Genomic DNA, 26,279 nt, shown 5'->3' on the forward strand with positions numbered 1-26,279 from the left:
ATGATTCCTCCCTTTGAGTGGCACATATTGGAGGGTGTAGGGGAAAAGGACAGGAAGATAAAGGAGGAGGAGGAGAGAGAGAACAGGTATGGGGCAACACCCATGAGTTGTGAGGGAAGAAAACCATTTTGAAAATTCTACTAGGACTCTTGATTACATTAAGGGGCAAATCGACTGGGGAGACTGGCCTCCTTCCCTTGCATTTCAGTGCCTCCCTCAAAGGATTGGATTTAACACTAACAATGTGAAGATAGAGCAGAGAGGTCCCCTTCTGTTCTACCTGGGAAATAAAGTGGGGCATCGGAGCAGCCCGGAATCCTTAGAGAAGTTTAGAAAGGGAATCAGGGGCGCCTGGGTGGCTCAGTCGTTAAGCGTCTGCCTTCGGCTCAGGGCGTGATCCTGGCGTTATGGGATCGAGCCCCACATCAGGCTCCTCCGCTGGAAGCCTGCTTCTTCCTCTCCCACTCCCCCTGCTTGTGTTCCCTCTCTCGCTGGCTGTCTCTATCTCTGTCAAATAAATAAATAAATAAATAAAATTAAAAAAAGAAAGGGAATCAGTCCTCGCAAACTTCAGGTGAGGAAAAGGTGTCAGCAGAATCAGGAGCAATTGTGAATCTAGGGCCAGGGGACTTGAAAATATGCCAAGTAGTTAATGAAAAATCGGGAATCCCTTTAGACAGCTATTTTCAATCTTGACCATGCATCAGATTCACCTGAAGGGCTTCTTAAAAACTGGTTGCTGGGCGCCACCCCAGAGTTTCAGCATGTCTAGGTGAGGACCGAGAAAGTGTATTTCAAAGGACTCCCCAGGTCATGACATTTCAGGCGAAACCAGCTGCATCATTTCCAGGTCCTGGGGCAAAATGAAAATGTGGGACTCCTAGTTAAAAAATTTCAAGACAGTAACAGCAAAGCGTTAAACCAAGAGTGGGGTTCTCTGCGACTGTCCATGTCGTACACATATGAACCCAGCCCTGACTGCTGGTCTGGGCACATTTTGAGAACCACTGCTTTAGACTTCCTAATTAATGTAGGACTACCCCTACATGGGAATAATAATAATAATAGTAAATTACCCCTTTTCTCCAGAACTTACAAGGGATTTCTGTATCTCCAGGTGTTGAGCTTCTCCCCAGGATGTGGATGTTGAAGACAAGTTGGCCTTTGAGAATTTCAAGGAGACAGTCTTGTGTGGCGTTTCTGGACAAGACACGTTCTCTAACAAGTGACGCTGTAGCCTCCTTCCTGGTCTGGTAGGTGTGAGATTGTGTTGATACGGGACAGGAAGTCTGTTCACATTTTTTCTGCCCCTAGAAGCCCCATTTCCAAAGCTCCTCTATAGCCCAATTGTTCTCTCTCTCTCTCTTTTTTAAATAATTTATTTATTTGAGAGGGAGAGAGAGAGAGAGAGAGGAGAGAAAGCATGCATAAGTGGGGGGAGGGGCAGAGGGCAAGGGAGAAGCAGGCTCCCCGCTGAGCCCTGAGTGGGGCGGGGTCTCAGTCCCAGGACCCTGAGATGGATCGTGACAGGAGCCAAAGTCAGATGCTTAACTGACTGAGCCACTCAGGTGCCCCCAAATTGTTCTGTCTTCATTCTAATCCTGCAGCAGAAAGCAAGAAAGTGCTGATTTCCTCATTACCTGACAGGGCATAAGGCATTTGCCGTTTCCTTCTCCTGCTTCTGTTCTGTTCCGGAGTTAGAGCTCACAGTCCAGGGCTGATGAAGACGCTCAAAAGCAGAGAGAGTTACCATTGATCACGTACTACTTACTTTTCCAGGAGGCAGTTTGCCAAACCATGAGTGTTTTCGTGGTTGTTGCCAATACTCTCGTTGACTTGAAAGCAACTCTTCATTGGCAAAGTTTAACTCACCACAATCCCCAGCACATCTTTTTTCTAAGCAAATGTTTTGTGTGTGTGTTGGCAATATATTTTCTTAGATGTACTGAAATATGTAGTAGGTGCCATTGTTATACCCATAATAGAAATGAGGAGACCAGGGATAGAGGCAATGGTTTGCTGGGAAGTTGGTAAAGGGTTCTGATTGGCGGCATTGGCAGGTTTCTGTAGTGTGAGTTTTCCCACCACCACGATTTCACTCCGCTCCTGGGTCATCAAAGGCAGAGTTGAAAGGACACTGAGTGGTCAGCTCTGCAGAGTGGCCTTCAGCTCCCCCCTGAGAGGGAGTCTCTCTTCTGCCAACTCTCCAACCTTGTTCACGCCCAAAGACCTCTGTACTGGCGTTTCTCTTTGGAAATGTCTTCTCCCAGGTATTCCCATCATTGGCTCTTGTAATGCAGGTTAGCAAATTTCTTTTTTTTTTCTTTTAAAGATTTTATTTATTTATTCGACAGAGATAGAGACAGCCAGCGAGAGAGGGAACACAAGCAGGGGGAGTGGGAGAGGAAGAAGCAGGCTCATAGCGGAGGAGCCTGACGTGGGGCTCGATCCCATAACGCCGGGATCACGCCCTGAGCCGAAGGCAGACGCTCAACTGCTGTGCCACCCAGGAGCCCCGGCAAATTTCTTTTTAAAGGACACTTCAAAATTAGTAAGGAAAGACTTTCTTAAGGAGCCCCGACAAATTTCTTTTTAAAGGACACTTCAAAATTAGTAAGGAAAGAGTTTCTTAAGGGGGACTCTTGCAACAGGAGGATCTGTGAAGTCCATGCCAGAGCAGGGGAGGGGTGGGCGAACAAAGCTTTACTATGCAGAGGCTGGAAGCTGGGGAAAGGGAAAGAGGGACGTGTCCTGAAACGCAACAGCCTTCATTAAATACGGCACTAACAGGAAAGTTGAGGCAGGAATGTTCATGTGTTGTAGGCAGGTGGGGGAGGGGTGGGAATCTGGACCTGATGTGGAGCAAACAAGTTATACTGGGGGAAGTGCACAGAAAATTAGGGCTCAGCTGTCTCAGTCAATGTCAAGCACAAAGTTTGGTCAGTCTTGTCAAGATCTCAGCTGGGACAGTAGCTCCTCAAAGTATGCCTGTGTGGCGTCAACTGTTCCTCAGTAAAAAAAAAAAAAAAAAAGCCCACAATTGCTAATTAGGGAAAACAAGAGTTCCTGTCTTCACCTACACCGATCACTCACTATCCCTTTAGAATGTACTTCTCTTTAAGCATTTGTCATCTGTGCAAGCTTTCTCACTTACTTGATTTTTCTATGTAATTGTGTGTTGTTTCTTCCACATTCCTGGTATTTAGAATCATGTGTGGTATACAGTAGGCACTCAATAAATATTTACTCAACGAGTGAATGAATGAATGATAAAATACCCTGCAAAACGATGCAGCAATTTAGATTTTCATAGGCAGTGAATCACCCTCCTGAGGTTTCTGAGTCCTTGTATCTTTCCGGATGTTTAGGAAACGCCAAGTAACTGGAATTAAGATCATCAGGGCGTATTCCTCAGTTATCAATAACCCTACACAAAGTGCACTCTGTAAGTCCGATTGAGGAGACCGGGGTGTGTCTTTTAGTCCTTTTGTCCTTTCAATTGCATTACTAGATAAAAGTCGGTGACCTTGTGTGTTTCACCAGACCGAAAGCACACTGTAGCGCGGGAGGGCAGAGCCCCTGGCTCAAACCTTTACCTTCATGACCTATGGATTTCTATGTATCGTGGTGAGTAATTGTGGCAGGGGTTCCCCACTACCCTTCACTTTGTAAGAGAATTTTTAATTTATAGAATGTTTGCTTTTTTTTTTTTTTTAAAGATTTTATTTATTGAGAGAGAGAGAAAGCTTGAGTGGGGGGAGGGGCAGAGAGAGAGAAGCAGGCCCCGCACTGAGCTGGGAGCCCTATGTGGGGGTCGGTCCTGGGACTCCGGGATCATGACCTGAGCTGAAGGCAGATGCTTAACTGACTGAGCCAGACACCCCAGAATGTTAACTCTTGACGTGGGCTTCAAGGTACACTTTGAGGCTGGGGTATTTGGTGAAATGTAATTTTTCAGTTACTTAGGTTGGGTAGGTTTTGTTCACAGGGTATCAGGGTGGCAATGTCTTACCTTTTATTTTTTTTAAATTAAAAAAAAAATTAACCTTTTTTCTTTTCTTTTTTTTTTAAAGATTTTATTTATTTGACAGCGAGGGAGGGAGAACAATCAGGGGGAGTGTCAGGCAGAAGGAGGGGGGGGGAGAAAGCAGGCTCCCTGCTGAGAGGGAGCTTGCTGTGGGGCTCGATCATGACCTGAGCCGAAGGCAGATAGATGCTTAACCAACTGAGCCACCCCGGTGCCCCACTGTGTATTAGCTTTTAATTGTGAGTTCTATTACGAGCTTTGTTCTTTTCACATGAGCTCAACTAAAATTACAACCCCCAATGCTTGAAAATCAAGAGAGCTAAAAAAAGTAACGGAACTTCATTAAGAAGTTAATGAAATTAGAGTTGAATTGAAAACATGAGATGAGTTTTGCCGTAGTGTTAATGAGATCTGTATTTATTTCACCACAAACCAGATAAAACATAATGGGCAAATTAGGTATCAGCTTTGGCTTTAAATGCAAGGGATTTGGTCATAAAAAAATGTATTCTTTTACAGAATTTGAAGCCTTGTTTACCTAGATAGAATTCATCTTATTTAAAAAACTCAATAAACTTTATTTTTTTTAATCTTTTATCATTACATATATTTTAGTAATCCTTATTTAGTATGTTCACGCTAAAAGGTTATTGGGGTGAGTTTTTTTGCCTGGTAATGGTCCACAAATAATTAAGTGTCTACACTGAGCTTGTCACTGTTGGCTCAGTCCTATAGGTTTAATGGCAAACAAAATTAATAAGGGTCAGGTCCCCTGGATTTTACAGTCCAGCCATTAAGCGTGATAAATGATAGCTGGTGGTGAGTTACTGTAAATGAGAGGATATCAGAGGAGGACTTGATCTAAGCTTCGTAAAGCTGCTGGGAAAGAATAGACATTAAAGCCAGTCTTAGAAATGACTAGAGTAGAGGCTGCTTTTAGGTAAACAGGCTTGAGCAATGGGATGCAGAAAAGGCCATAGTGACCCCCTGGCTGAAGACAGGCCCATCAGGCAACCCACCTCAAAATATCCATAGGCCCTAACTTAACCAATGGGCTACTTGCAACCAGGCGCAGTTCCCAGAAAAGGCAAGATGCCATATGTCTGCCATACCTCTCCATCTTTCCCCTTCAAAGATTTTTTTTTTAAGATTTAATTTATTTGAGAGAGACAGATAGCTAGAGAGTGGGGGGTGGGGAGGGGGGTATAGGGAGGCGGAGGGAGAAACAGACTCCCCGCTGAGCAAGGAGCCCAATATGGAGTTCGATTCTGGGACTCTGGGATTATGACCTGAGCTGAAGGCAGATGCTTAACTGAATGAGCCAATCAGGCGTCCCACAAGATTTTTTAAAAAATTTATTTGGGGGGGGAGGGGCAGAGGGAGAGAGAGAGAACATGAAGCCGACTTTGAACTGAGCGAGGAGGGGATGGGGGCTCCATTTCAGGACATTGAGACCATGACATGAGCTGAAATCAAGAGTTGGACACTGAACTGACTGAGCCACCCAGGGACCCCATCTTCCCCCTTAAAAACAGCCCCCACACACTGCCTCATTGCAGACACCCATTGTGCTGTCTGGTCTGCTGCTCCCTTGCAGTGTATTCAATCAACTTGTATCTCCTCTGTTCTGCTTCTGGTGAATCCTTTCACCACCCATGCCACCGGCTTCTGCCTGATCGTGCCCACATTTGGGGGATCCCCATCTGATCAACCCCACTGATCCCCACTTAGGGACCACAGCTAGGGTACAGCTAGGCAATTACCCGGGCTGTGGTGGGGCCAGGAATGGGGAGAGCGTTTTAGCAGGATGGCTGTGCCCATGCAAAACCTCTGGGGCAGCTGAGAGCTCGGGAGTGTTCTGGGAACTGAGCAAGAGAGGACAGGGCTGAAAACAGAGCAAGAGAGGAGGAAGGTGAGTTAGATGGTATGATTTTTTTTTAAGATTTTATTTATTTATTTGACAGAGATAGAGACAGCCAGCGAGAGAGGGAAACACAAGCAGGGGAAGTGGGAAAGGAAGAAGCAGGCTCCCAGCAGAGGAGCCTGATGTGGGGCTCGATCCCAGATCGCCGGGATCACGCCCTGAGCCGAAGGCAGACGCTTAACCGCTGTGCCACCCAGGCGCCCCTAGATGGTATGATTTTGAATCTGGAAAGCAAGATAAGGATTTAATCTAAGGCTGGTGGGAAGCCATTGTGAGTTGGGGAGGCCCGCAGTTGGGTTGGTGTTTAGCTTAGAGCTGGCTGCATCGTGAGGATGGAGCGCAGGAAGGACAAGCTTGAGGGAATGGAGGTAAGATGAAGGATTAATAGGGTTTAGGAGTGGATGCTGGGAATCTAGACTCTTGGTTTCATTTTTTAAAAAATTTATTTGGGGGAGAGAGGGAGAGCCCGTGAGCACTAGCAGGGGGAGCAGCAGGCAGAGGGAGAAGCAGGCTCCCTGCAGAGCAAGGAACCTGATACAGGGCTCGATCCGAGGACCCTGGGATCCTGACCTGAGCTGAAGGCACGTTTAACCTGAGCCATCCAGGCGTCCCCAGACTCTTGGTTTCAAAGTGGAGTGAGTGATGATGTCGGGGACAGATGGAAGGTGGAACCGATTTTTTTGGAGACTCATTTCTTCACCGGGAATTCCGGGCACGTGCTGTGGCTAGATGTGGTCCAGTGACTGGGGTATAGTGTTTTAATAAGAAAAGGCCACTCTTGTACTTTTGAACATAATGGTCTAGGGGAGGAGAAGGAACGTTAAGTAAGCAGAGAACTAAATACCTAATTACAAATTGTGGAGAAGGCTGCATGGGAAGAATAACAACTCTTAGGCAATAAGAGACTAGCTTTAGATTGGATGTGGGGCCCACGGTGAAGGTGATTCCAAGAAAATAACAGCAAAGAGACCAAAAAACTGGAAGAATTATCCATATGAGGCAGGGGTTGGGGATGGGGGCAGAGTTCTGTAGTTGGGGAGATTGTCTCTGGAGAAAGCACCATTAAATGATTGATAGGGTTTGGGTGTTGGGGGGGGACATGGTTTGGATTAATGTGAGTTTCAGCCAATTTCTGCTACGTGGTGGGGTGGAGGATCCCGTCAGGGAATAGTTTAGGTTTCAAGTGATTGTTGCTGCTGTTTGGAGGTGGGAGAGAGAGTGTGCCTATATTTTAAATTTTCAATTGATGTTGTAGCCTGAGGGAGAGGAATCAAGGCTTTTGTTAAGGTTTTGATTCCCACCCATAGGAGGCCAGAAGCCCTTGTCAAATGCTTAATCTTGTTTCAGTTAATTGTAGCTGTGGTAGCTGTGGGGTGGGACGAAGGGTGGGATACCAATAATCCTTTCTACCTGCTTTGAATAGCCAGGGAGCTCCTATGCCTTAGCAAGAGCGCAATGTTTGAAGTGAAACAGTTTTTTTGGGAAGAGATAAGTAGTTCAGTTTTTTAAAAAAATATTTTTTATTAACATATAATGTATTATTTGTTTCAGGGGTACAGGTCTGTGATTCATCAGTCTTACACAATTCCCAGCGCTCATCATAGCACATACCCTCCCCAGTGTCCATCACCCAGCCACCCCATCCCTCCCAGCCCCTCCACTCCAGCAGCCCTCAGTTTTTTCCCTGAGATTAAGAGTCTCTTATGGTTTGTCTCCCTCTCTGGTTTTATTTATCTCTTGTTTTATTTTTTTTCTCTCTTCCCTTATGATCCTCTGCCTTGTTTCTCAAATTCCGCATATCAGTGAGATGATTGATAATTGTCTTTCTCTGATTGACTTATTTTGCTTAGCATAATACCCTCTATTTCCATCCACCTCGTTGCAAATGGCAAGATCTCAAATTTTTGATGGCTGCATAATAATCCATTGCATATATGGACCACATCTTTATCCATTCATCTGTCAATGGACACCTGGGCTCTTTCCATAGTTTGGCTATTGTGGACATTGCGGATGTAAACGTTGGGGTGTGGGCCCCTTTGGATCACTACATTCAGTTTTTAAGTTTCATCAGAGGAGTCTGAAAATTTTAGATGACAGAAATTTAGTAGTTGAAAAGCAGCAGGATATGGGTCTTAATTTTTTTTTAAAGATTTTATTCATTCGTTCGACAGAGAGAGAGAGACAGCCAGCGAGAGAGGGAACACAAGCAGGGGGAGTGGGAGAGGAAGAGGTAGGCTCCCAGCGGAGGAGCCTGACGTGGGGCTTGATGCCAGAACGCCGGGATCGCGCCCTGAGCCGAAGGCACACGCTTAACGACTGAGCCACCCAGGTGCCCAGAGGATATGGGTCTTAAGCATAAATTTGACATCCCTTAGTGGAGGTTTGGGTGTTACCAGCATAGAGATGAAAATTAAGGAGATGAATAGATACAGAAGGCACAGAATGAGGCAAGAAATGGAGGCCAAGACTGATCCTGGAGGACAGTCAGCAATGGGAGAAGAGCTTGCCAAGGTGAAAAGAGAATAGCCAGAGAAGTAAGCCTGGTCACGAAAGCCCAGGGAAGAGAGTAACTTAGCGAAGAGAGTAGCGATAGAATTCCTCCGCGGGACCAACTTAAGTCAAAGACAGAAGTGCATTACTGGATTGATTCTCTTAAGTCTCTCGAATACACAATCTTGGCAGATACGGGGGCAGTGGGCTGGAAGCCAGGTTGGAGTGTGTATTAAGGAAGGTGAGGAAATGGGGACAGTGTGAGGGTAGACTACTCTTTTGAGAAGTTTGGTGGTGAAGAAGAGTGAGGGAGCAGTAACCAGAGGGATAAGTGGGACATGAGGCACAAGTTTGTTTCAAGATGGGAGAGATGTATTAAGTTTATGTTATGTTTAAATATTAAAGGTATGGGATGCCAGTGTGGCTCAGTCAGTTAAGTGTGTGTCTGCGGCTCACGTCATGATCCTGGAGTCTTGGGATCAGGTCCCACATCAGGCTCCTTGCTCAGCAGGGAGCCTGCTTCTCCCTCTGCCGCTCCCCCTGCTTGTGCTCTCTTTCTCTCTGACAAATAAATAAATAAATAAAATAATTAAAAGATCAGTATTAAAAGTATGAGTACAGTGACGTAGAAGTTGGTGGTGCTCCCCAAAACTGGGTTCACCTCGTGGTGTGTGTTGAGTCAAATGACACGATTAAGTCAAAGAAGAGGAAAAGGGTTTTACTTACAACAAATAAAGGAGAACTCTGGGGATATTTCCTAAAGCCATGTCGTCTCCAACAACAAAACTGGGGAATTTTTAAGCTAAGGGTGCATACATACTCATGAAGGGGCTTGGGCAATGGGGAATTTCAGCATGGAATTGGGGCAAAAGTCATTTTAAGGTGATAGAGTCCAGGTCTTAGTTGATGGAAGTCACCAGGCCAGCAAGGGTCAACATCTGTCAGTTCTCAGGCTCCCTTTTGTCTGGTGTTTGAATGATCAAAGGGGTTTAAATCCTGCAAAGATAACTCAAGAATGTGCTTTGGGCAAGTAGTCCTGGTCAGGCATATATCACCAAGGTGGCCTGGGGCCTAAAATAACTTTTCTTTCTTTTTTTTTTTTTAAAGATTTTTTAATTTATTCATTCGACAGAGATAGAGACAGCCAGTGAGAGAGGGAACACAAGCAGGGGGAGTGGGAGAGGAAGAGGCAGGCTCACAGCAGAGGAGACTGACGTGGGGCTCGATCCCATAACGCCGGGATCACGCCCTGAGCCGAAGGCAGATGCTTAACCGCTGTGCCACCCAGGTGCCCCTAAAATAACTTTTCTTATGTCAAGAAAGCTATGTCTCACTTTTTCTGAGGACCCCTAACTCTTTGTGCTTACAGTGGTGATGGAAAAGAAGAACCAAGGAGTAACAATAGAGTAAGCCTTCTGAGAGAAGATAGGAAGGGATTAGACCAGTGGTTCTTAATGGGGGGGGGGCAGTTTTGCTGCCTGGGGGACATTGGGCAATATCTGAAGACAGTTTAGATTTTGCAACTGGAGAGGATCCTACTGACATCTGCTGGGTAGAGTTCAGGGATGCTGCAAAGCATGTGGGTGCCCCCATTGCAAAGAGGTATCCAGTCCCAGATGTCAGTAGTGCCAAGGATGGGAAACTCTGGCATAGCAAAGTCAGAGATCCTGGCTTTTGATAAGAAGAGGGGCACCTGGAGGGCTCAGTGGGAAGAGCATGTGACTCTTGATCTCGAAGTTGAGTTTGAGCCTCACATTGGTTGTAGAGATTACTCAAAAATAAAATCTTAGGGGCGCCTGGGTGGCACAGTGGTTAAGCATCTGCCTTCGGCTCAGGGCGTGATCCCGGCGTTATGGGATCGAGCCCCACATCAGGCTCCTCCGCTATGAGCCTGCTTCTTCCTCTCCCACTCCCCCTGCTTGTGTTCCCTCTCTTGCTGGCTGTCTCTATCTCTGTCGAATAAATAAATAAAATCTTAATAAAATCTTTAAAAAAAAAAAGGAAGACACTTCCTTGTTGTCAAATCAAGGGAGAAAGAAACCATGATGGTGTTGGACTACATTTGAACTAGTGGCAAGGAGAGGAAAAATCCTTCTAATTGTTACTGTTTCTTTGTGAAGTAAGATAGAAGATCATTTATTGTTGAAGAGGAAAAGTTGAGACCATGTGAGATTCAAAGTCCTGGAGAAATTGTGAAAAGAGCTTTGGATAACTAAGGGATTAAATTGCTTGTAGGGCTTTTTCTTTAGCATTGAAGGCCTGTTTAGAGTAGATGGCCTCAAATTTTTAGTGCTTCCCATGTAACTGCTTAGGTAGGAATCACCCAGGTGGGATAGACACATGGTTGGAATTATCCAGAGCAGGTGTTACAAAAGTCCAGAGAGAGAGAGGAATTTGAGGTTTGGAAAATATATTATTGAAAGAGCAGGTGCAGTACAAATTAAAAAGTGAACAGGGTGGAAGTATAGCTACCATGTTCACAGTGGGATGGTGTGACTTCTGTCTTGGAGAGGGCAGGAGTCTCAGGTAAGAAGTTCAGGGTACGTGACAGATGTGAAAATCATGGATGTTCACTAGCTTATGCCCTAGAACATAGAATCGTCTTGAATCAAGGCAGAGAGTCAAGAGTGCGAGTCAGGTGCTGATGACGTAATGAGTTAGGTCTATGCTTTGGTGCCATTGCAGATGAGAAACCAGGGAAGTGCCTCAGCAGAGATGGGAGTTTTGATAAGTGATGGGCGTTGTGGTTTGGTAATGTGGTAGATTTACTTTGGGGACGAGGGAGATCAAGAACACCTGAGATCAAGAACACCTATCATATTGCTTTGAGGTTGTCCATGGCAAGACAAAGACCCAGGATCAAAGACTGAATCTGAGAGGGACACATGCTAGATGGGCTATGATGGAATTGTCCTCAGTGCAAAGGAGAAACAGAAAGCTTGCAGATTCTCTCGTTAACATTTCTTCATTTCAGAGTCCTGCCTGCAGTGGACCAGAGCAGCAAGAAGAGGAGCATCCTGGGCATATTGACTCAAGTCTTGCAAAATGGCAGCCATGCATCTGTCTGCTATATTCGGTAAGTTCTAGGGTAGATGCACTTCACTAGAATCAAGTGGCCTTTCCCCCTTAGAGTGGGCACCAAAGAAGAAAGCCGAGTCGCCATGGAGGAGGACTGGGAAGGAGAGGCTAACGTGAGAGGAGCTGGTGTGGAACTCTGCAAACCCCTGGAGCCCCAGAATTTGCTCCCTTATGATTCAGTGGTCTTTGGGAATTTGGAGGAGGAGGCATTTGTGCATGGTGGAGAGAGGGAAGAACATTTAGGGGTGGCACTTCATTATCCCATCCATTTGTTTTATAAAGTTGGGAAAGATCACAACTCTACCATTCTGAGTTTCAATTTCCCTGCCTAAGAAAATGGAGACTAAATCCATTCCTCATGGATATCAAGGCACCCTGTTTTCTGGCTCTGGCTAATAAGGGCATGTGTATATGTATGGATGACTCAGCTGGTAATTGGACAATTTCTAGACTTGCGGGTGTTAAAATACTGGATGTGCCTAGGCTCTCATGTCACCTCGTCTTCTATTTCTGCTTGTTGTAGACCCTGCTGGTGCCCGTGAGAGGATCACAAAGGTGGAAAACATCCACTCTGCATTACAGGTGAATTTTCTTCTAAAATAACATTTCTGTCCTGGAGTGAATGTGTTTCCTGCCAACACTCCAGAGTGTTAACCTTAAAAATAAAACTTGTCAGTGATTTTACCAGCAGAAATGGGTTTATTTGGGAATAGCAGAGAATCGCAATTTGGGGCAAGCAAGCTACAGTGAAACTGTAGGCAAGTCTGGAGAACAAAGGAGAGGAACCTCTCTTATAGAGGAAAGGAGGGAGTTGGAAGGCTGTTATAAACAAAACATCTATTGAATAAATTGGGAATTTAATGTATTGTGTCTTTCCATTGGCTGAGTTGTGTCAGTCTCTCATTCCCTGGGCTGTGCTTAAAACCTTCTTCCTCCTGCTGGGGTAGTAAGTAGTAGCTAAAGGAGTAAGGACTTGGAAGGTGTGTCTCTTCCTGTTGGGTCAGCAATGACCACTGGTGGTGGGGGTGAGAGCTCCCCTTGCTGGCCAGCTGGCTCCATATCAGTGAGGTTTCCCTTTATTAATTTTCGCAGGACGCTTAACAATCCATCTTTTATCTTGAGACCTGATGGTGGTTCCTCCAACAAAATTACTCCACTACTCTGCAGTCTTTTTCAGGCATCTTTTCTACTTAATGTTGTTAGGGAGAGTAAAAGGATATAAAGTGTATGGTCATTCTGTAGGGGGAAATGTATTTAGCAAGTATTTGTCTTGCAGTGGGTTCAGGTCTGTGTTGGATCCTGGAGATAGAGTAAGACTGTGAAAACTCTCAGGCTAGGTGTGGAGAGATACAGCTCATCGTGTGTTAGAGATGCTTTAAATTCTTGAGACTGACTGAGATCCTTAAGGAGTGAGAGGGAAGAGGACTGACTTCTAGGATCTTGAAATCACTATGAAAGATCATCCCCAGTGAGGTCACCCTGACTCTCTTCCCAAGAATGTTGGTGGGGTTGGTTGCTGATTGAGACAGGATGTGTTGATATTTTAGAACTCAATAACCTTTGAGGATGTGGCCATGGACTTCACCCAGGAGGAATGGGCGTTGTTGAATTCACGTCAGAGAAAACTGTACAGAGATGTGATGCTGGAGAACTATAGAAACTTGGCATCTCTGGGTAAGGCTGACGATCCATTTATTTATTGAGTTTGAACATGGATTTCTGGGGTGAATAAGCCCCGGTTACCTTGTGGTTAATATGAATATTCCTGTTGGTTTCTTGTAGGTTTTTGTGGATTTTTACTTTTAAGAAAAATAGCTTGTATTAAGATATAATACACCTACCATAGTTTAGCCATTTAGAGAATACAAAGCAATATGTTGTGTATGCGTGTCTGTTTCTTGATTTTTTGTTTTGTCTTGTTTTGTTTTTGTTCAGAACATTCTCATTGCCCTGCATACAGGGCATTTCATTCCTCCCTGGTCTCTAGACCCTGGCAGCAACTAATCTACTTTCCATTTCTACAGACTTGCCTATTCTGAATATTCGTATGAATGGAATCATACCACATGCGGTCTTCTGTGACTGGTTTCTTTCCCATAGCATAATGTTTTCTATGTTTATTCATGTTGTAGCATTTATCACTACTTAATTCTTTTTTTTTAAAGACGCGTCCATTTTATTTTTTATTTTTTTTCCATTTAGAGAGAATATTTTTTTTATTTTAATGATTTTTTATTATATTATGTTAGTCACCATACAGTACATCCCTGGTTTCCGATGTAAGGCTCGATGATTCATTAGTTGGGTATAACACCCAGCGCACCATGCAATACGTGCCCTCCTTACTACCCATCACCGGTCTATCCCATTTCCCCACCCCCCTCCCCTCTGAGGCCCTCAGTTTGTTTCTCATAGTCCATAGTCTCTCATGTTTCATTCCCCCTTCTATCACTACTTATTCTTATTTATTACTGAGTAATAGTCTGTTATGTAGACCTACCCTTTTGGTTATCCATTCATTAGCTGATGGACATTGATATTTTTGGCACTTGCTTCTGTGAATGGCGCTGCTACAAGCATTCATACAATACAAGTTTTTGTGTGGACATACATTTTCATTGACCTTGGGTATATGCCTGCGAGTAGAGTTGCTGGGCCATTTGGTAACTCTATGCTTAACATTTTGAGGAACTGCCAAACAGTTTTCCAAATTGGCTGTGTTATTTTACATTCTCTCCGGCAATGTATAAATGTTCCAAAATCTCCACATTCTTGCTAACACTTAACACTGCCTGCTTTTTGTTTATAGATATCCTAACATTGGTAAAATGGTATCTCACTGTGGTTTTGATTTGCATTTCCTTAATGACTAGTGATGTTGAGCAACATTTCATGTGCTTATTGGGCTCTGTGCTCAGTGTGGAATCTGCTTGAGATTCTCTCCCTCTTCCTCTGCCCCTCCCCCCACTCGTGCATGATCTTTCTCTCTCTCAGATAAATAAATCTTTAAAAAAATTCTTTGCCCTTGGGGCGCCTGGGTGGCACAGCGGTTAAGTGTCTGCCTTCAGCTCAGGGCGTGATCCCAGCGTTCTGGGATCGAGTCCCACATCAGGCTCCTCCGTTATGAGCCTGCTTCTTCCTCTCCCACTCCCCCTGCTTGTGTTCCCTCTCTCACTGGCTGTCTCTATCTCTGTCAAATAAATAAATAAAATCTTTAAAAAAAAAAATTCTTTGCCCATATAAGAATTGGATTGCTACTTTTTCTATTGAGTTGTGAATGTTCTTTATATATTCGAGATATAGATCCCTTATCAGGTATATGATTTGCAAATATTTTCTTACATTCTGTGTCTTGCCTTTTGACTTTCTTGGTGGTATCATTTGTGGCATAAAAGTTTAATTTTAATAATCCAACTTTTCAGTTTTCTGGGCTCTCAATTATATTCCGATGGCTTATATTTCTGTCCCTGTACCAGTACCATGCTGTTGATTAGTGTTGTAGCTTCGTAGTAAGATCTGAATTGGTAAGTGTGAGTTTTCCAACGTTCTCTTTTTCAAGATTGTTTCAAGACTATTCTGGATACCTTGCATTTTCATATGAATTTTAGGCTAAGTTTGTCAATTTCTGCAAAGAATTTAGGTGGGATTTTGATAAAAGCCGCATTGAGTCTGTAGATCAATCTGGGGAGTGTTGACAACTTAGCAATATTAATTATTCCAATCTATGAACATGGGATATCCTTTCATTCATTGAGGTCTTTATTTTGTTAATATATTTTTATATTTTATTATTATGTTAGTTACCATACAGTACATCATTATGTTAATATATTTTTAATTAAAATTTTAAATTAAAGTATAATTAACATACAGTGTTACGTTAGTCTCAGGTGTACAATAGCATGATTCAACAGTTTTATACATTACTTAGTACTCATCAAGATAAGTGTATGCTTAATCTCCTTCACCTTTTTCAGGAGGTTTGTTCTCTATAGTTTGTTCTCTGTAGTTAAGAATTTGTTTTTTTTGGTTTGTCTTTTTTTTTCTTTGTTGGTTTGTTTTGTTTCTTAAAGTCCACATATGGGTGAAACTCACATGGTCTTTTTCTCCAACTGACTTACTTAATGTTATACTCTAGATCTATTCATGTTGTTGCAAATGGCAAGATTTCATTCTTTTTTATGGCTGAATAATATTCCATTGTATATATGTACCACATGTTATTTATACATTCATCTGTCGATGGACACTTGGGTTGCTTCTGTATTTTTGCTGCTGTAAATAAGGCTGCAATAAATGGGGGTGGAGTTATCTTTTTGAATTAGTGTTACCATTTTCTTTGGGTAAATATCCGGTAGTGGAATTACTGGATCATGTGGTAATCCTAGTTTAAATTTTTTGAGGAACCTCCATATTGTTTTCCACAATGGCTACACCAGTTTATGTTCCCACCAACAGTGCAAGAGGGTTCCTTTTTCCCCACATCCTTACCACTACTTACTATTTCTTGTGTTGCTGATTTTAGCCATTCTAACAGATGGGAGGTGATAGCTCATTGTGGTTTTGAATTGCATTTCTCTTATGATGAGTGCTGTTGACCATCTTTTCATGTGTCTGTTGGCTGCCTGGATGTCTTTGGAAAAGTGTCTATTCATGTCCTCTGCTCACTTCTTAATTGGAATATCTGTTTTTTTGGTGTTGTATAGGTATATTTTGAATATTAACCCCTTATTGGATACAGTATTTGCAAATATCTTCTCCCATTTAGTAAGTTGTCTTTTCATTGATTGTTTCCTTTACTGTGCAGAAGCTTTTTATTTTGCAGTAGTACCAATAGTTTAATGTTATTTTTGTTTCCCTTGCCAGAGCACTTGTATTTAGAAAAATGTTTCTACTGCTAATGTTGTAAATTACTTACTGCCTATGTTTTCTTCTGGGAATTTAATGGTTTCAGTTTTCATATTTAGGTCTTTAATCCATTTGAGTTCATTTTTGTGTACAGTGTAAGAAAGTGATCAGTTTTATCCTTTTGTATGTTGCTGTCCAGTTTTGCCAACACCATTTGCCAACACCCTGGGATCATGACCTGAGTGGAAGGCAGATGCTTAACTGGTTTCTGGGTGGCCCCAGAAACCCCTTATAGGATGAATTTGGGAATTTTCCTTTCTCCTTTTTTTGGGGCAACAGTTAGAGATGAATAGGTATTAACTCTTCTTTCTTTAAATTTTAGTTTGGTAGAACTCACCTGTGAAGCCATCCGATCCTGGACTTCTGTTTTTTGGAAGTTTTTTTTTGTTTGTTTGTTTTTTGTTTTGTTTTGTTTCATCTTACTGATTCAATCTCATTGTTAGCAATTGGTTGGTTCAAAAATTCTATTTCTTCCTGATTCAGTTTTGGGATGTTATATGTTTCTAGGAATTTATCTGTTTCTTCCAGGTTGTCCAGTTTGTTGGCACATAACTTTTTATAATATTCTCTTATAATCTTTTGTATTTCTGTGGTGTCGGTTGCTATTTCTCTTCCTTCATGTATGATTTTGAGTCCTTCCTCTTTTGATGAGTGTGGCTAAAGGTCTCTTGATTTTGTTAATCTTGTCAAAGAACCAGTTCCTGGTTTCGCCGATCTGTTCTATAGTTTTTTAGTCTCAATTTCATTTATTTTCTTTTTCTTTTTTTTCTTTTTAAGATTTTATTTATTTATTTGACAGAGAGAGATGGCCAGCGAGAGAGGGAACACAAGCAGGGGGAGTGGGAGAGGAAGAAGCAGGCTTCTGGTGGAGAAGCCTGAGGTGGGGCTCGATCCCAGAACGCCGGGATCGCGCCCTGAGCTGAAGGCAGACGCTTAACGGCTGCTCCACCCAAGCGCCCCTCAATTTCATTTATTTTCTAATCTTCATTATTTCTTTCCTTATACTGGATTTGGGATTTGTTCTTTTTTGTAGTTCCTTTAGGTGGAAGGTTAGGTTGTTCATTTGAGATTTTTTTCCTGCTTCTCGAGGTATGCCTGTATTGCTATAATCTTCCCTCTTAGAAAAGTTTCTGCTGCATGCCTAAGATTCTGGACAATTGTGCTTTCATTTTCATTGGTCTCCATGTATTTTTAAACTTCCTCTTTGATTTCCTGGTTGGCCCATTCATTGTTCAGCAGCATGTTACTTAATCTCCATGTATTTATATTCTTTCCAGATTTTTCATTCTTGTGGTTTATTTCTAGTTCCATACCACTGTGGTTGAAAAAGATGCATGATATGATTTCAGTCTTTTCGTATTTGTTGAGACTTGTAAACTAACATGTGGTATCTTCTGTAGAATGTTTTGTGTGCACTTGAAAATAATATGTATTCTGTTGTTTTGGGATGGAATGTTCTGAATATCTGTTAGGTGCATCTGGTCCTGTATGTCATTCAAATCCATGGTTTCCTTGTTGATTTTTAAAAAAACATTTTGTTTATTTGTGTGTGTGTGTGTGTGTGTGAGAGAGAGAGAGAGAGAGAGCGAGCGCATGAGCAGGGGAGAGGGTCAGAGGGAGAAGCAGACTTCCTGCTGAGCAGGGAGCCCGATGTGGGACTTGATCCCAGAATGTCGTGATCACGACCCTAGCCAGAGGCAGATGCCTAACTGACTGAATCACCAAGGCGCCCTCCTTGTTGATTTTCTGTCTGGATGATCTGTCCATTGATGTAAATGGAGTGTTGAAGTCCCCTGCTATCATTGTATTACTATCGATTTCCTCTGTTTTTTATAGTTTTATGTATTTGGGTGCTCCTTAGTTGGGTGCATAAATATTTACAGTTGTTAGGTCTTCTTGTTGGGTTGTTTCCTTTATGATGATGTAGCGTCCTTCTCTCTTGTTACAATCTGTTTTGAAGTCTATTTTGTTCCATGTCAGTATTTGCTACCTCAGCTTTCTTTTCACTTTCTTTCCATTTGCACTGTAAATGTTTTTCCATCCCTTTACTTTGAATCTGCATGTGTCTTTAAGTCTGAAATGATTGTCTTGTTGGTAGCATATAGATGGGTCCTGCTTTTTTTATCCATTCAGTCACTCTATCTTTTGGAGTGTTTAGTCCATTTACATTCATAGTTAATTATTGATAGATATGTACTTATTGCCATTTTGTTACTTGTTTTATGGTTGCTTTTGTAGTTCTTGTCAGTTCCTTTCTTCTCTTGCTCTCTTTCCTTGTGGTTTTGTGGCTTTCTTTAGTGATACACTTGAATTCCTCTCTTTATTTTTAGGGTATCTATTACAGGTTTTTGACTTGTGATTACCACTCTTGGGTTTATATATAATATCTTACGTGTATAGCAGTCTGTATTAGATTGGTCTCTAAAGTTTGAATCCACTCTAAAAGTACTAAAATTTTACCCCCCTACACACAGGTTTTATGTATATCATGTCATACTTTACATCCTTTCATTTTGTGAATCCCTTGACTGATTTTTAAAAATATTTTATTTGAGAGACAGAGAGAGAGTGAGTGCGTGCATGACCAGGGAGAGGGGAGGGGCAGAAGAAGGAGAAACAGACTCCTTGCTGGGCAGGAAGCCTGATGCGGGGCTCAATCCCAGGACCCTGAGATTATGACCTGAGCTGAAGGCAGACGCTTAACTGACTGAGCCACCCAGGTGCCCCTCCTGACTGATTTTTATTGATATAATTAATTTTATTGCTTTTGTGCTTTAATCTCCACACTGGTTTTACAAATGATGAATCTGCTACTTTTATTATGTTGGAATGTACCTGTGAAATTTTTTCCTTTTATAGTTTTATTACTTCTGATTATGGCTTTTCCTTTCCACTCAAAGGATTCCCTTTAACATTTCTTGTAAGACTGGTTTATTGGAGTTAAATTCCTTCAACTTTTCTTTTTCTGGGACAGTCTTTATTTTGTATTCTGAACAACAGCGTTGCTGGGTGGAGTATTCTTGGTTGCAGGTTTTTATCCTTCCAGCACTTTGAATATGTCATGCCACTCTCTTCTGGCATGCAAAGTTTCTGCTGAAAAATTAGCTGATAGCCTTATAGGATTTCCCTTGTATGTAACTGTTGAATCTTGCTGCTTCTAAAATTCTCTATCACTCTTCTTTGCCAGTTTAATACCTATGTGTCTGGGTGTGGAGTTTCTTAGGCTGATTTTGTTGGGGGTGACTCCTGGATCTGGATGTTTGTTTCCTTCCCCAGATTAGGGAATTTTTCATTCATTATTTCTTCAAATTTTCTGCCCCCTTTTCTCCCTTCTAATCTAGGATCCATATGATGCAAGTATTGTTATGCTTGATGATGTCATTGAGTTCCCTCAACCTACTCTCAAAAATTTTTTTAACTTTTATTTTTAAGTGATCTCTACACCCTACGTGGGGCTCAGACTCATAACCCTGAGATCAGGAATCACTTGCTACACCAACTGAGACAGCCAGGTGCCCCTATTTTTAATTTTAAGTGTTCTTTTTTTCCGTTCATCTTGGTTGCTTTCCACTACCTTGTCTTCCAGCTCTGTGATCTGTTTTGCTTTCTCTAGTCTACTATTCTCTCTAGTGTATTTTTAATTTCAGTTATTGAGTTCTTTATCTCTGATTGGTCGTTTTTATATTTTCTATCCATAGAGGTCTTTAAATTCTGTTAACAATGTAAGTTTTTTTTTAAGATTTTATTTATTTATTTGTCAGAGAGAGAGAGTGTAAGCAGGGGGAGCAGCAGGCAGAGGGAGAAGCAGGCTCCCCACTGAGCAAGGAGCCCAGTGTGGGACTTGATCCCAGGGTCCTGGGATCATGATCTGAGCCAAAGGCAGACACTTAACTGACTGAGCGACCCAGGTATCCCTACAATGTCTAAGTATTAGACAGTAAAAAATACTTTATAAAAAAGATTTTATTTATTTATTTTAGAGAGAAAGAGAGCAAGAGAGAGCCTGCATGAACAGGAGGAGGGAAAGGGAGACAGTCTCCTGAATACTCCATGTTGAGTGCAGAGCCTGACACCAGGCTTGATCCCACGACCCTGAGACCATGACCTAAGCTGAAACCCAGAGTTAGATGCTTAACTGACCGAGCCACCCAGGCACCCCTAAGTCTTAAACTTCTTATGTTTTTTTTTTTAAAGATTTTATTTATTTATTTGACAGAGATAGAGACAGCCAGCGAGAGAGGGAACACAAGCAGGGGGAGTGGGAGAGGAAGAAGCAGGCTCATAGTGGAGGAGCCTGATGTGGGGCTCGATCCCACAATGCCAGGATCACGCCCTGAGCCGAAGGCAGATGCTTAACCACTGTGCCACCCAGGCGCCCCTTAAACTTCTTATGTTAAATTTATCCCTAATCATTTTTTGATCCTGTTGTCAATGGAATTGTTTTCTTGGTTTCATTTTCATTATATTAATTGCTGGTATATAGAAATAAAATAGATACATTGTGTATGATCTTTTCCTTGCCACCTAACAGTTTTTTTTGTGTGTGGATTATTTCAGATATTCTATTTATAAGCTTATGACATCTGTGAATAGAGATGGTTTTTCTTCTTTCCAAATTGGATAACATTTATTTCTTTTTTCCTTGCCTAGTTGTCCTGGTTAGAATTTCTAATGTAATGTGGAATATAAGTGGCCAGAATGGACATCCTTTTGTTGTCATTCTTAATCTTAGGGGGATAGTTTTCAGTCTTTGTCCATTAAGTCTGTTCGGATGATTTTAAATATTTTATTAAATATTTGTCTACTAACTCCGAAGTATGGCCTTTTAAGGGATGTTTTCTATTGGCTGCTTTTCTTACCCCCATATGTATGGTATACTTTCCTGTTTCTTTGCATGTCTCTAATTTGTTCTTAAAAATGACATTTTATTTTTAATTTTTTAAATTTAAATTCAATTAGCCAACATATAGTACATCAGTTTTCAGATGTAGTGTTCAGTAATTTATCAGTTGCATATAACACCCAGTGCTCATTACATCAAGTGACCTTCTTAATGCTCATCACCCAATTACTTCACCCCCCCACCTGCCCTCCAGCAACCCTCAGTTTAAGAGTCTTTATGGTTCATCTCCCCCTCTGATTCCCCCCCCTTCAGTTTTCCCTTCCTTCCCCGAATGTCCTCTGTGCTATTCCTTACGTTCCACAAATGAGTGAAACCGTATAATTGTCTTTCTCTGATTGACTTACTTCACTCAGTATAATACCCTCCAGTTCCATCCACACTGATGTAACAGACACATGAAAATGACATTTTAAATAATATATTCTACTAACTCTAGTATCAGATGCCTTTGCTGTCAATGTTTATTGTTTTCTTGTTGGTGCTTGTTTGTTTAGTGACCTTCCTAGCTGAATTCCACACGTTCTGTATTCCCTGAAATGCTCAGCCACAGAGTTTTCTCCTAACTTTTAAAGTGCTTATTTTGTGGCACTTGGGTGGCTCGGTCAGTTAAGTGTCCTATTCCTGATCTCAGCTCAGGTCTTGATCTTAGGGTTGTGAGTTCAAGCCCTGTGTTGGGCTCTACACTGGGCATAGAGCCTACTTAAAAATAATTTAAAAAATTAAAAAAGTAAACACAAAGTAAAAACAAAAAAAGAACAAATAAAAAGTAAAAAAATAAATAAAAATTAAAAAATTAAAATGCTTTAAAAAAATTTTAAGCGTTGTTTCCTGGTCATTGTAACTTAGTCCAACAGTAATTAGAAGCACTTTCTTAAATGCCTTGCCTATGTCTCTTCATCTCTTGCCAAGTAGATCTATGTAAGAAGTCATGCCTTTAAGCTTCAGGCAACTTACAAGACCAGGTTATTTTTCAGTTCTGGCTTGGGCAGGGTCTAAAAGTCAACCAAAACTCTGTGACTTGGGACTTAACCTCTTTCCTGGGAATGTGCATAACCTTGCTCATGTACAGAATTCTGGATCCCCAGGAACTGATTGGAGCTTTTAAAAGTCCCCAAGGCATCACCCAAACCTCAGAGCTTTTTTCCTGCTAAGCTGAGCTCTGAGTAAAATCCAATAGCCACAGCACCCTGAGGGTACAGATTTTGTGGGGAGCTGCAAGCTTAGATTAATAATGAATTAACAGATTATGGATGGTAGGTTTTAATGGAAAAGGACTCATTGATGGACAATGGATTTTAACGTAAGAGTACAAAGGACTCATTGATACGGTTTCAGATCCTACATTGCAGCTAACCTAAAGAAACCTCCACTTGTTGAGTTTTGGTGCCTTATCAAAGAATATCCACACTGATTTTTAAAGACTATTAATATATTCCTCCCCTTTCCAACTACTTATCTGTGTGAGCCTAGATTTTCTTCATATCTTCAACCAAAATAACATAGAACACACACTGAATGCAGCAGTGGATATGAGAATCCACTGGTCTTCTTTTGAGCCATGTATTAACGAGGTGTACAAAAATGTAAAAAAAATGGTATCTCTCTCCTCAGTAGCTTTTTAAAAATAAATAGAAGTACTTTAGAAAAATAATATAGACTGTTCTGGGGCTTGTCCTTTTAACAGTGCTCAGGTCTCTGTTGACTGCAAGGCATCTGGCTTTTGACTATTATGCCATAGAGCTAAGGAGAGAGCAAGAATAGAAATACTCTGAAGTTAAAATGTCAAAGACCCTTTTCTCTTACCGAGGTTCAGTGCTTTTTCTTGGATAGACAAATTTCCATGTGTTCTCTGTCTTTGGTTAATTTCTAGAGTTCTGAATTGATAGAATCAATTTGTTTTGCCCATCCTTGGTGGTTTTAGTGGGGGAGGTGACTTAAACAGGGTCCTCATTCTATCATTCTGAAAGCTGATCTCCCAAGTGCTTTACTTTTGCTTTGTCTGTTAGAAATTTGTCATAATCATTTTGCTGCTCCTAAAGCCACACTTGACCTACCTTCAGAACCTCAAAGACAGAGTTGCCACGGTTTGATGGTAGTTTTGTTGTACACTACATGGTCCCTCACATGCATTGTTCCCCATTATAGAAAAGCAGCACAGCAAACCCACTCTGATCACCCAGATGGAACAGGAAGATGAAATGAAAACAGAGACAGGAAGTCACCAAGATATCTGTTCAAGTGAGCAACGGGCATATATGAATGTTTTGTACTACATCTGGTGGGGGTGAAGAAGAGGTATATTATAAAAAGTCAAACAGGGAACGTAATACCTTTTAAATTTGAGGAGAAAGCAGAGATCATTTGGTGTGAGTTTATTCATGTACTTTCAGAATTCCCTGGTCTTTGGCTTTTAACCTATCATTTCATACTTTTCTTGCTCTGAAAGACAGACCTGTCTTGTGCTTTAATGTTTACATATAGAATCACTGTCAAATTCTTCCCATTTTGTGCATATATATTTATTTGCATATATATACATGCGTGTACATACATATACATACATATGTATATATACACATATACATATATGTGTATGTGTGTTATATATATATATATATATATATATATATATATATATATATATCACATATCATATTTCAATCATGATAGAACCGTTCCTTAGTAAGTGATACAAAACACTAAAGCATGTAAATATCATTCTTTTGATCAAGAATGAATTTTTCTTGCACATTGTCTTCCTAAGTTTAGGGTCTGTTTGAAGAGAAATCCACATGGACCTTAGTTTTGTCCTTATCATCCTGCCATTTCATACTTGAGGCTGTTCCCTGTTTGTTTCAGATTGGGCTTGGGCTTTACCTGCTCTTGTCAGCATACTGACAAAAACTTACTTTACTCCCCAATTTGTTCAGATGGGATGGTTCTCCTTAAAACCAAACAAGCGCAACATAAGCAAGATACTTCGGAGAAAGAAGCACTCAGTGGCAGGAAGGTAAGAGTCACATGAGAATTTCCTGCTCTCTGTTAGAAGTCCAGAATTCTGTGTAATAAAAGGAACACATGAACTAACGGGGCAATTTGAGGCACTCATTCTACCAATAGAAAAAAGGAAATTCTCTAAATATCATGAATTTGAAGGAAACTCACACACTAGCTCCAAAAATGGTTGCAGAGAATTCCAAAAGTAAATATTTTCATAGTGGAAGTTAGATATTAAATATTGAAAACATTCACTCCAAAGCATTTACATGTTAAAACCCTAAAGACACCCTGACGGGAGCCATCTGGTTTAAGATTCATCTTTATTCAAGCTAATAAATTCATACAGGAATTGTGTATGTTCACTAAGAAGATGTTAGGTAAGCTCTGGTTCTAATAAAGTGCTTGTTTAAACATGTCAGAATTTATGAGTATGGGGAGGAAGGTTCTCAATCAATATAATGAATGTGATAAATCTAGTGATCATAACTCATTTAAATCAATAGGAGCAAACTCATGGAGCAAGATCCATTGAACAGAATAAAATTGCCTTGAGCTTGAAATCTAGCATCACTTGGAATCAGAGAATTCATCCTGGTGGGAATCCCCATCAACCCCTTCATCTTGGGAAGGCCCTCAGAGATTGGATACACCTTAACCCACATGAGAACATTGTTTCTGGGGGAAAATCCAATGACTTTAAAAATGATAAAAATACCTTCATCGGGAATTCTTTCTTAGCTGTTCACAAGAGACAACATACCAGAGAGAAATCCTATGAATGCACTGACTCTAGGAAAGTCTTAAGTTCAGTCTTACACTTTAAGCATGAAAAAGCTTGCATTAGAGAGAAATCTTTTCAGTGTATCCTGTGTGGTAAAGTATTGCAGAACCACTCATCCATTGCATTGCACATGAGAACCCACAGTGGAGAAAAACCTTTTAAATGTAACCAGTGTGGGAAGGCCTACAGTTCAAGCTCTTACCTTACTCGGCACAAGAGAATTCACACTGGGGAGAAGCCCTATGAATGCCGTGACTGTGGAAAAACCTTTAGAGATAGTTCACTTCTGAGACAACATGAAGGAATTCATTCAAGGGACAAACCCTACAAATGTGATCAGTGCAGCAAAACCTTCAGTAGAAGCTCAAGGCTTACCATGCACAAGATAATACACACGAAAGAGAAGCCCTATTCCTGCAGTGATTGTGGGAAAACCTTCAGTATTCTTTCATACCTTACAAGACATAAGAGAATCCACACTGGAGAGAAGTCCGTTGAGTGTAGCCACTGTGGAAAAGCATTAAGTAGTCCATCAGCCCTGAAGACACACCTGCGGATACATACCGGAGAGAAACCTTACAAGTGTGATCTGTGTGGGAGAACTTTTAGAATGAGCTGTAATCTTAATGTGCACAAGAAAATGCATGCTGGAGAGAAACCATGTACTTGCAATGACTGTGGGAGAGCCTTTAGAGATCACTCGTGCCTTAAAGAACACGTGAGGATTCACACTGGAGAGAAACCCTTTGCATGTAATCAGTGTGGGAAAGCCTTCAGAGTGAAATCTTTCCTCACTTTGCACAAGAAAATTCACACGAGAATGAAACAATATGAGTGTAAGGAATGTGGGAAAGCCTTCGGTGGTCTCTTATCTCATAGGAGGCATATGAAAAAGCATACTAGGGAAAAGAAACCCTTCAAGTGTAGTGAGTGTGAAAAAGCTTTTAGGAGGCATGTGTCCCTTACAATACACATAAGAACTCACACTGGAGAGAAACCATATGAGTGTGATCAGTGTGGGAAAACCTTCAGTGTAAGGTGTAATCTTACTGTGCACAAGAGAGTCCATACTGGCGAAAAACCCTATCAGTGCAATGTCTGTGGGCATGCTTTCAGTAAGCTCTCGTCTCTTCGGCGGCATCACGAGAGCACTCATGCTGGATAA

General features: G+C 41.6%; 1 protein-coding gene across 1 annotated transcript; it reads left to right on the plus strand.

The window, feature by feature from the left end:
- Positions 1 to 26,279, plus strand: LOC103676331 (zinc finger protein 2 homolog). The gene is made up of 9 exons (XM_040628277.1): positions 1 to 86; positions 11,419 to 11,520; positions 11,575 to 11,741; positions 12,046 to 12,104; positions 13,070 to 13,196; positions 23,479 to 23,571; positions 24,264 to 24,343; positions 24,837 to 25,892; positions 26,046 to 26,279. Exons 1-9 carry the CDS (start codon positions 1 to 3, stop codon positions 26,277 to 26,279), a joined length of 2,004 nt encoding a protein of 667 aa, XP_040484211.1.

This window comes from Ursus maritimus, unplaced genomic scaffold (genome assembly GCF_017311325.1).
Source record: "Ursus maritimus isolate PB19 unplaced genomic scaffold, ASM1731132v1 scaffold_14, whole genome shotgun sequence".
In the NCBI taxonomy this organism is placed as follows: Eukaryota; Metazoa; Chordata; class Mammalia; order Carnivora; family Ursidae; genus Ursus; species Ursus maritimus.

Coding starts and splice junctions, on each gene's coding strand:
- LOC103676331 (XM_040628277.1), top strand. CDS start 1: ATGATTCCTCCCTTTGAGTGGCACATATTGGAGGGTGTAGGGGAAAAG. Junction 11,521..11,574: donor GCATCTGTCTGCTATATTCG/GTAAGTTCTAGG, acceptor TTTCCCCCTTAG/AGTGGGCACCAAAGAAGAAA. Junction 23,572..24,263: donor TCACCAAGATATCTGTTCAA/GTGAGCAACGGG, acceptor CAATTTGTTCAG/ATGGGATGGTTCTCCTTAAA.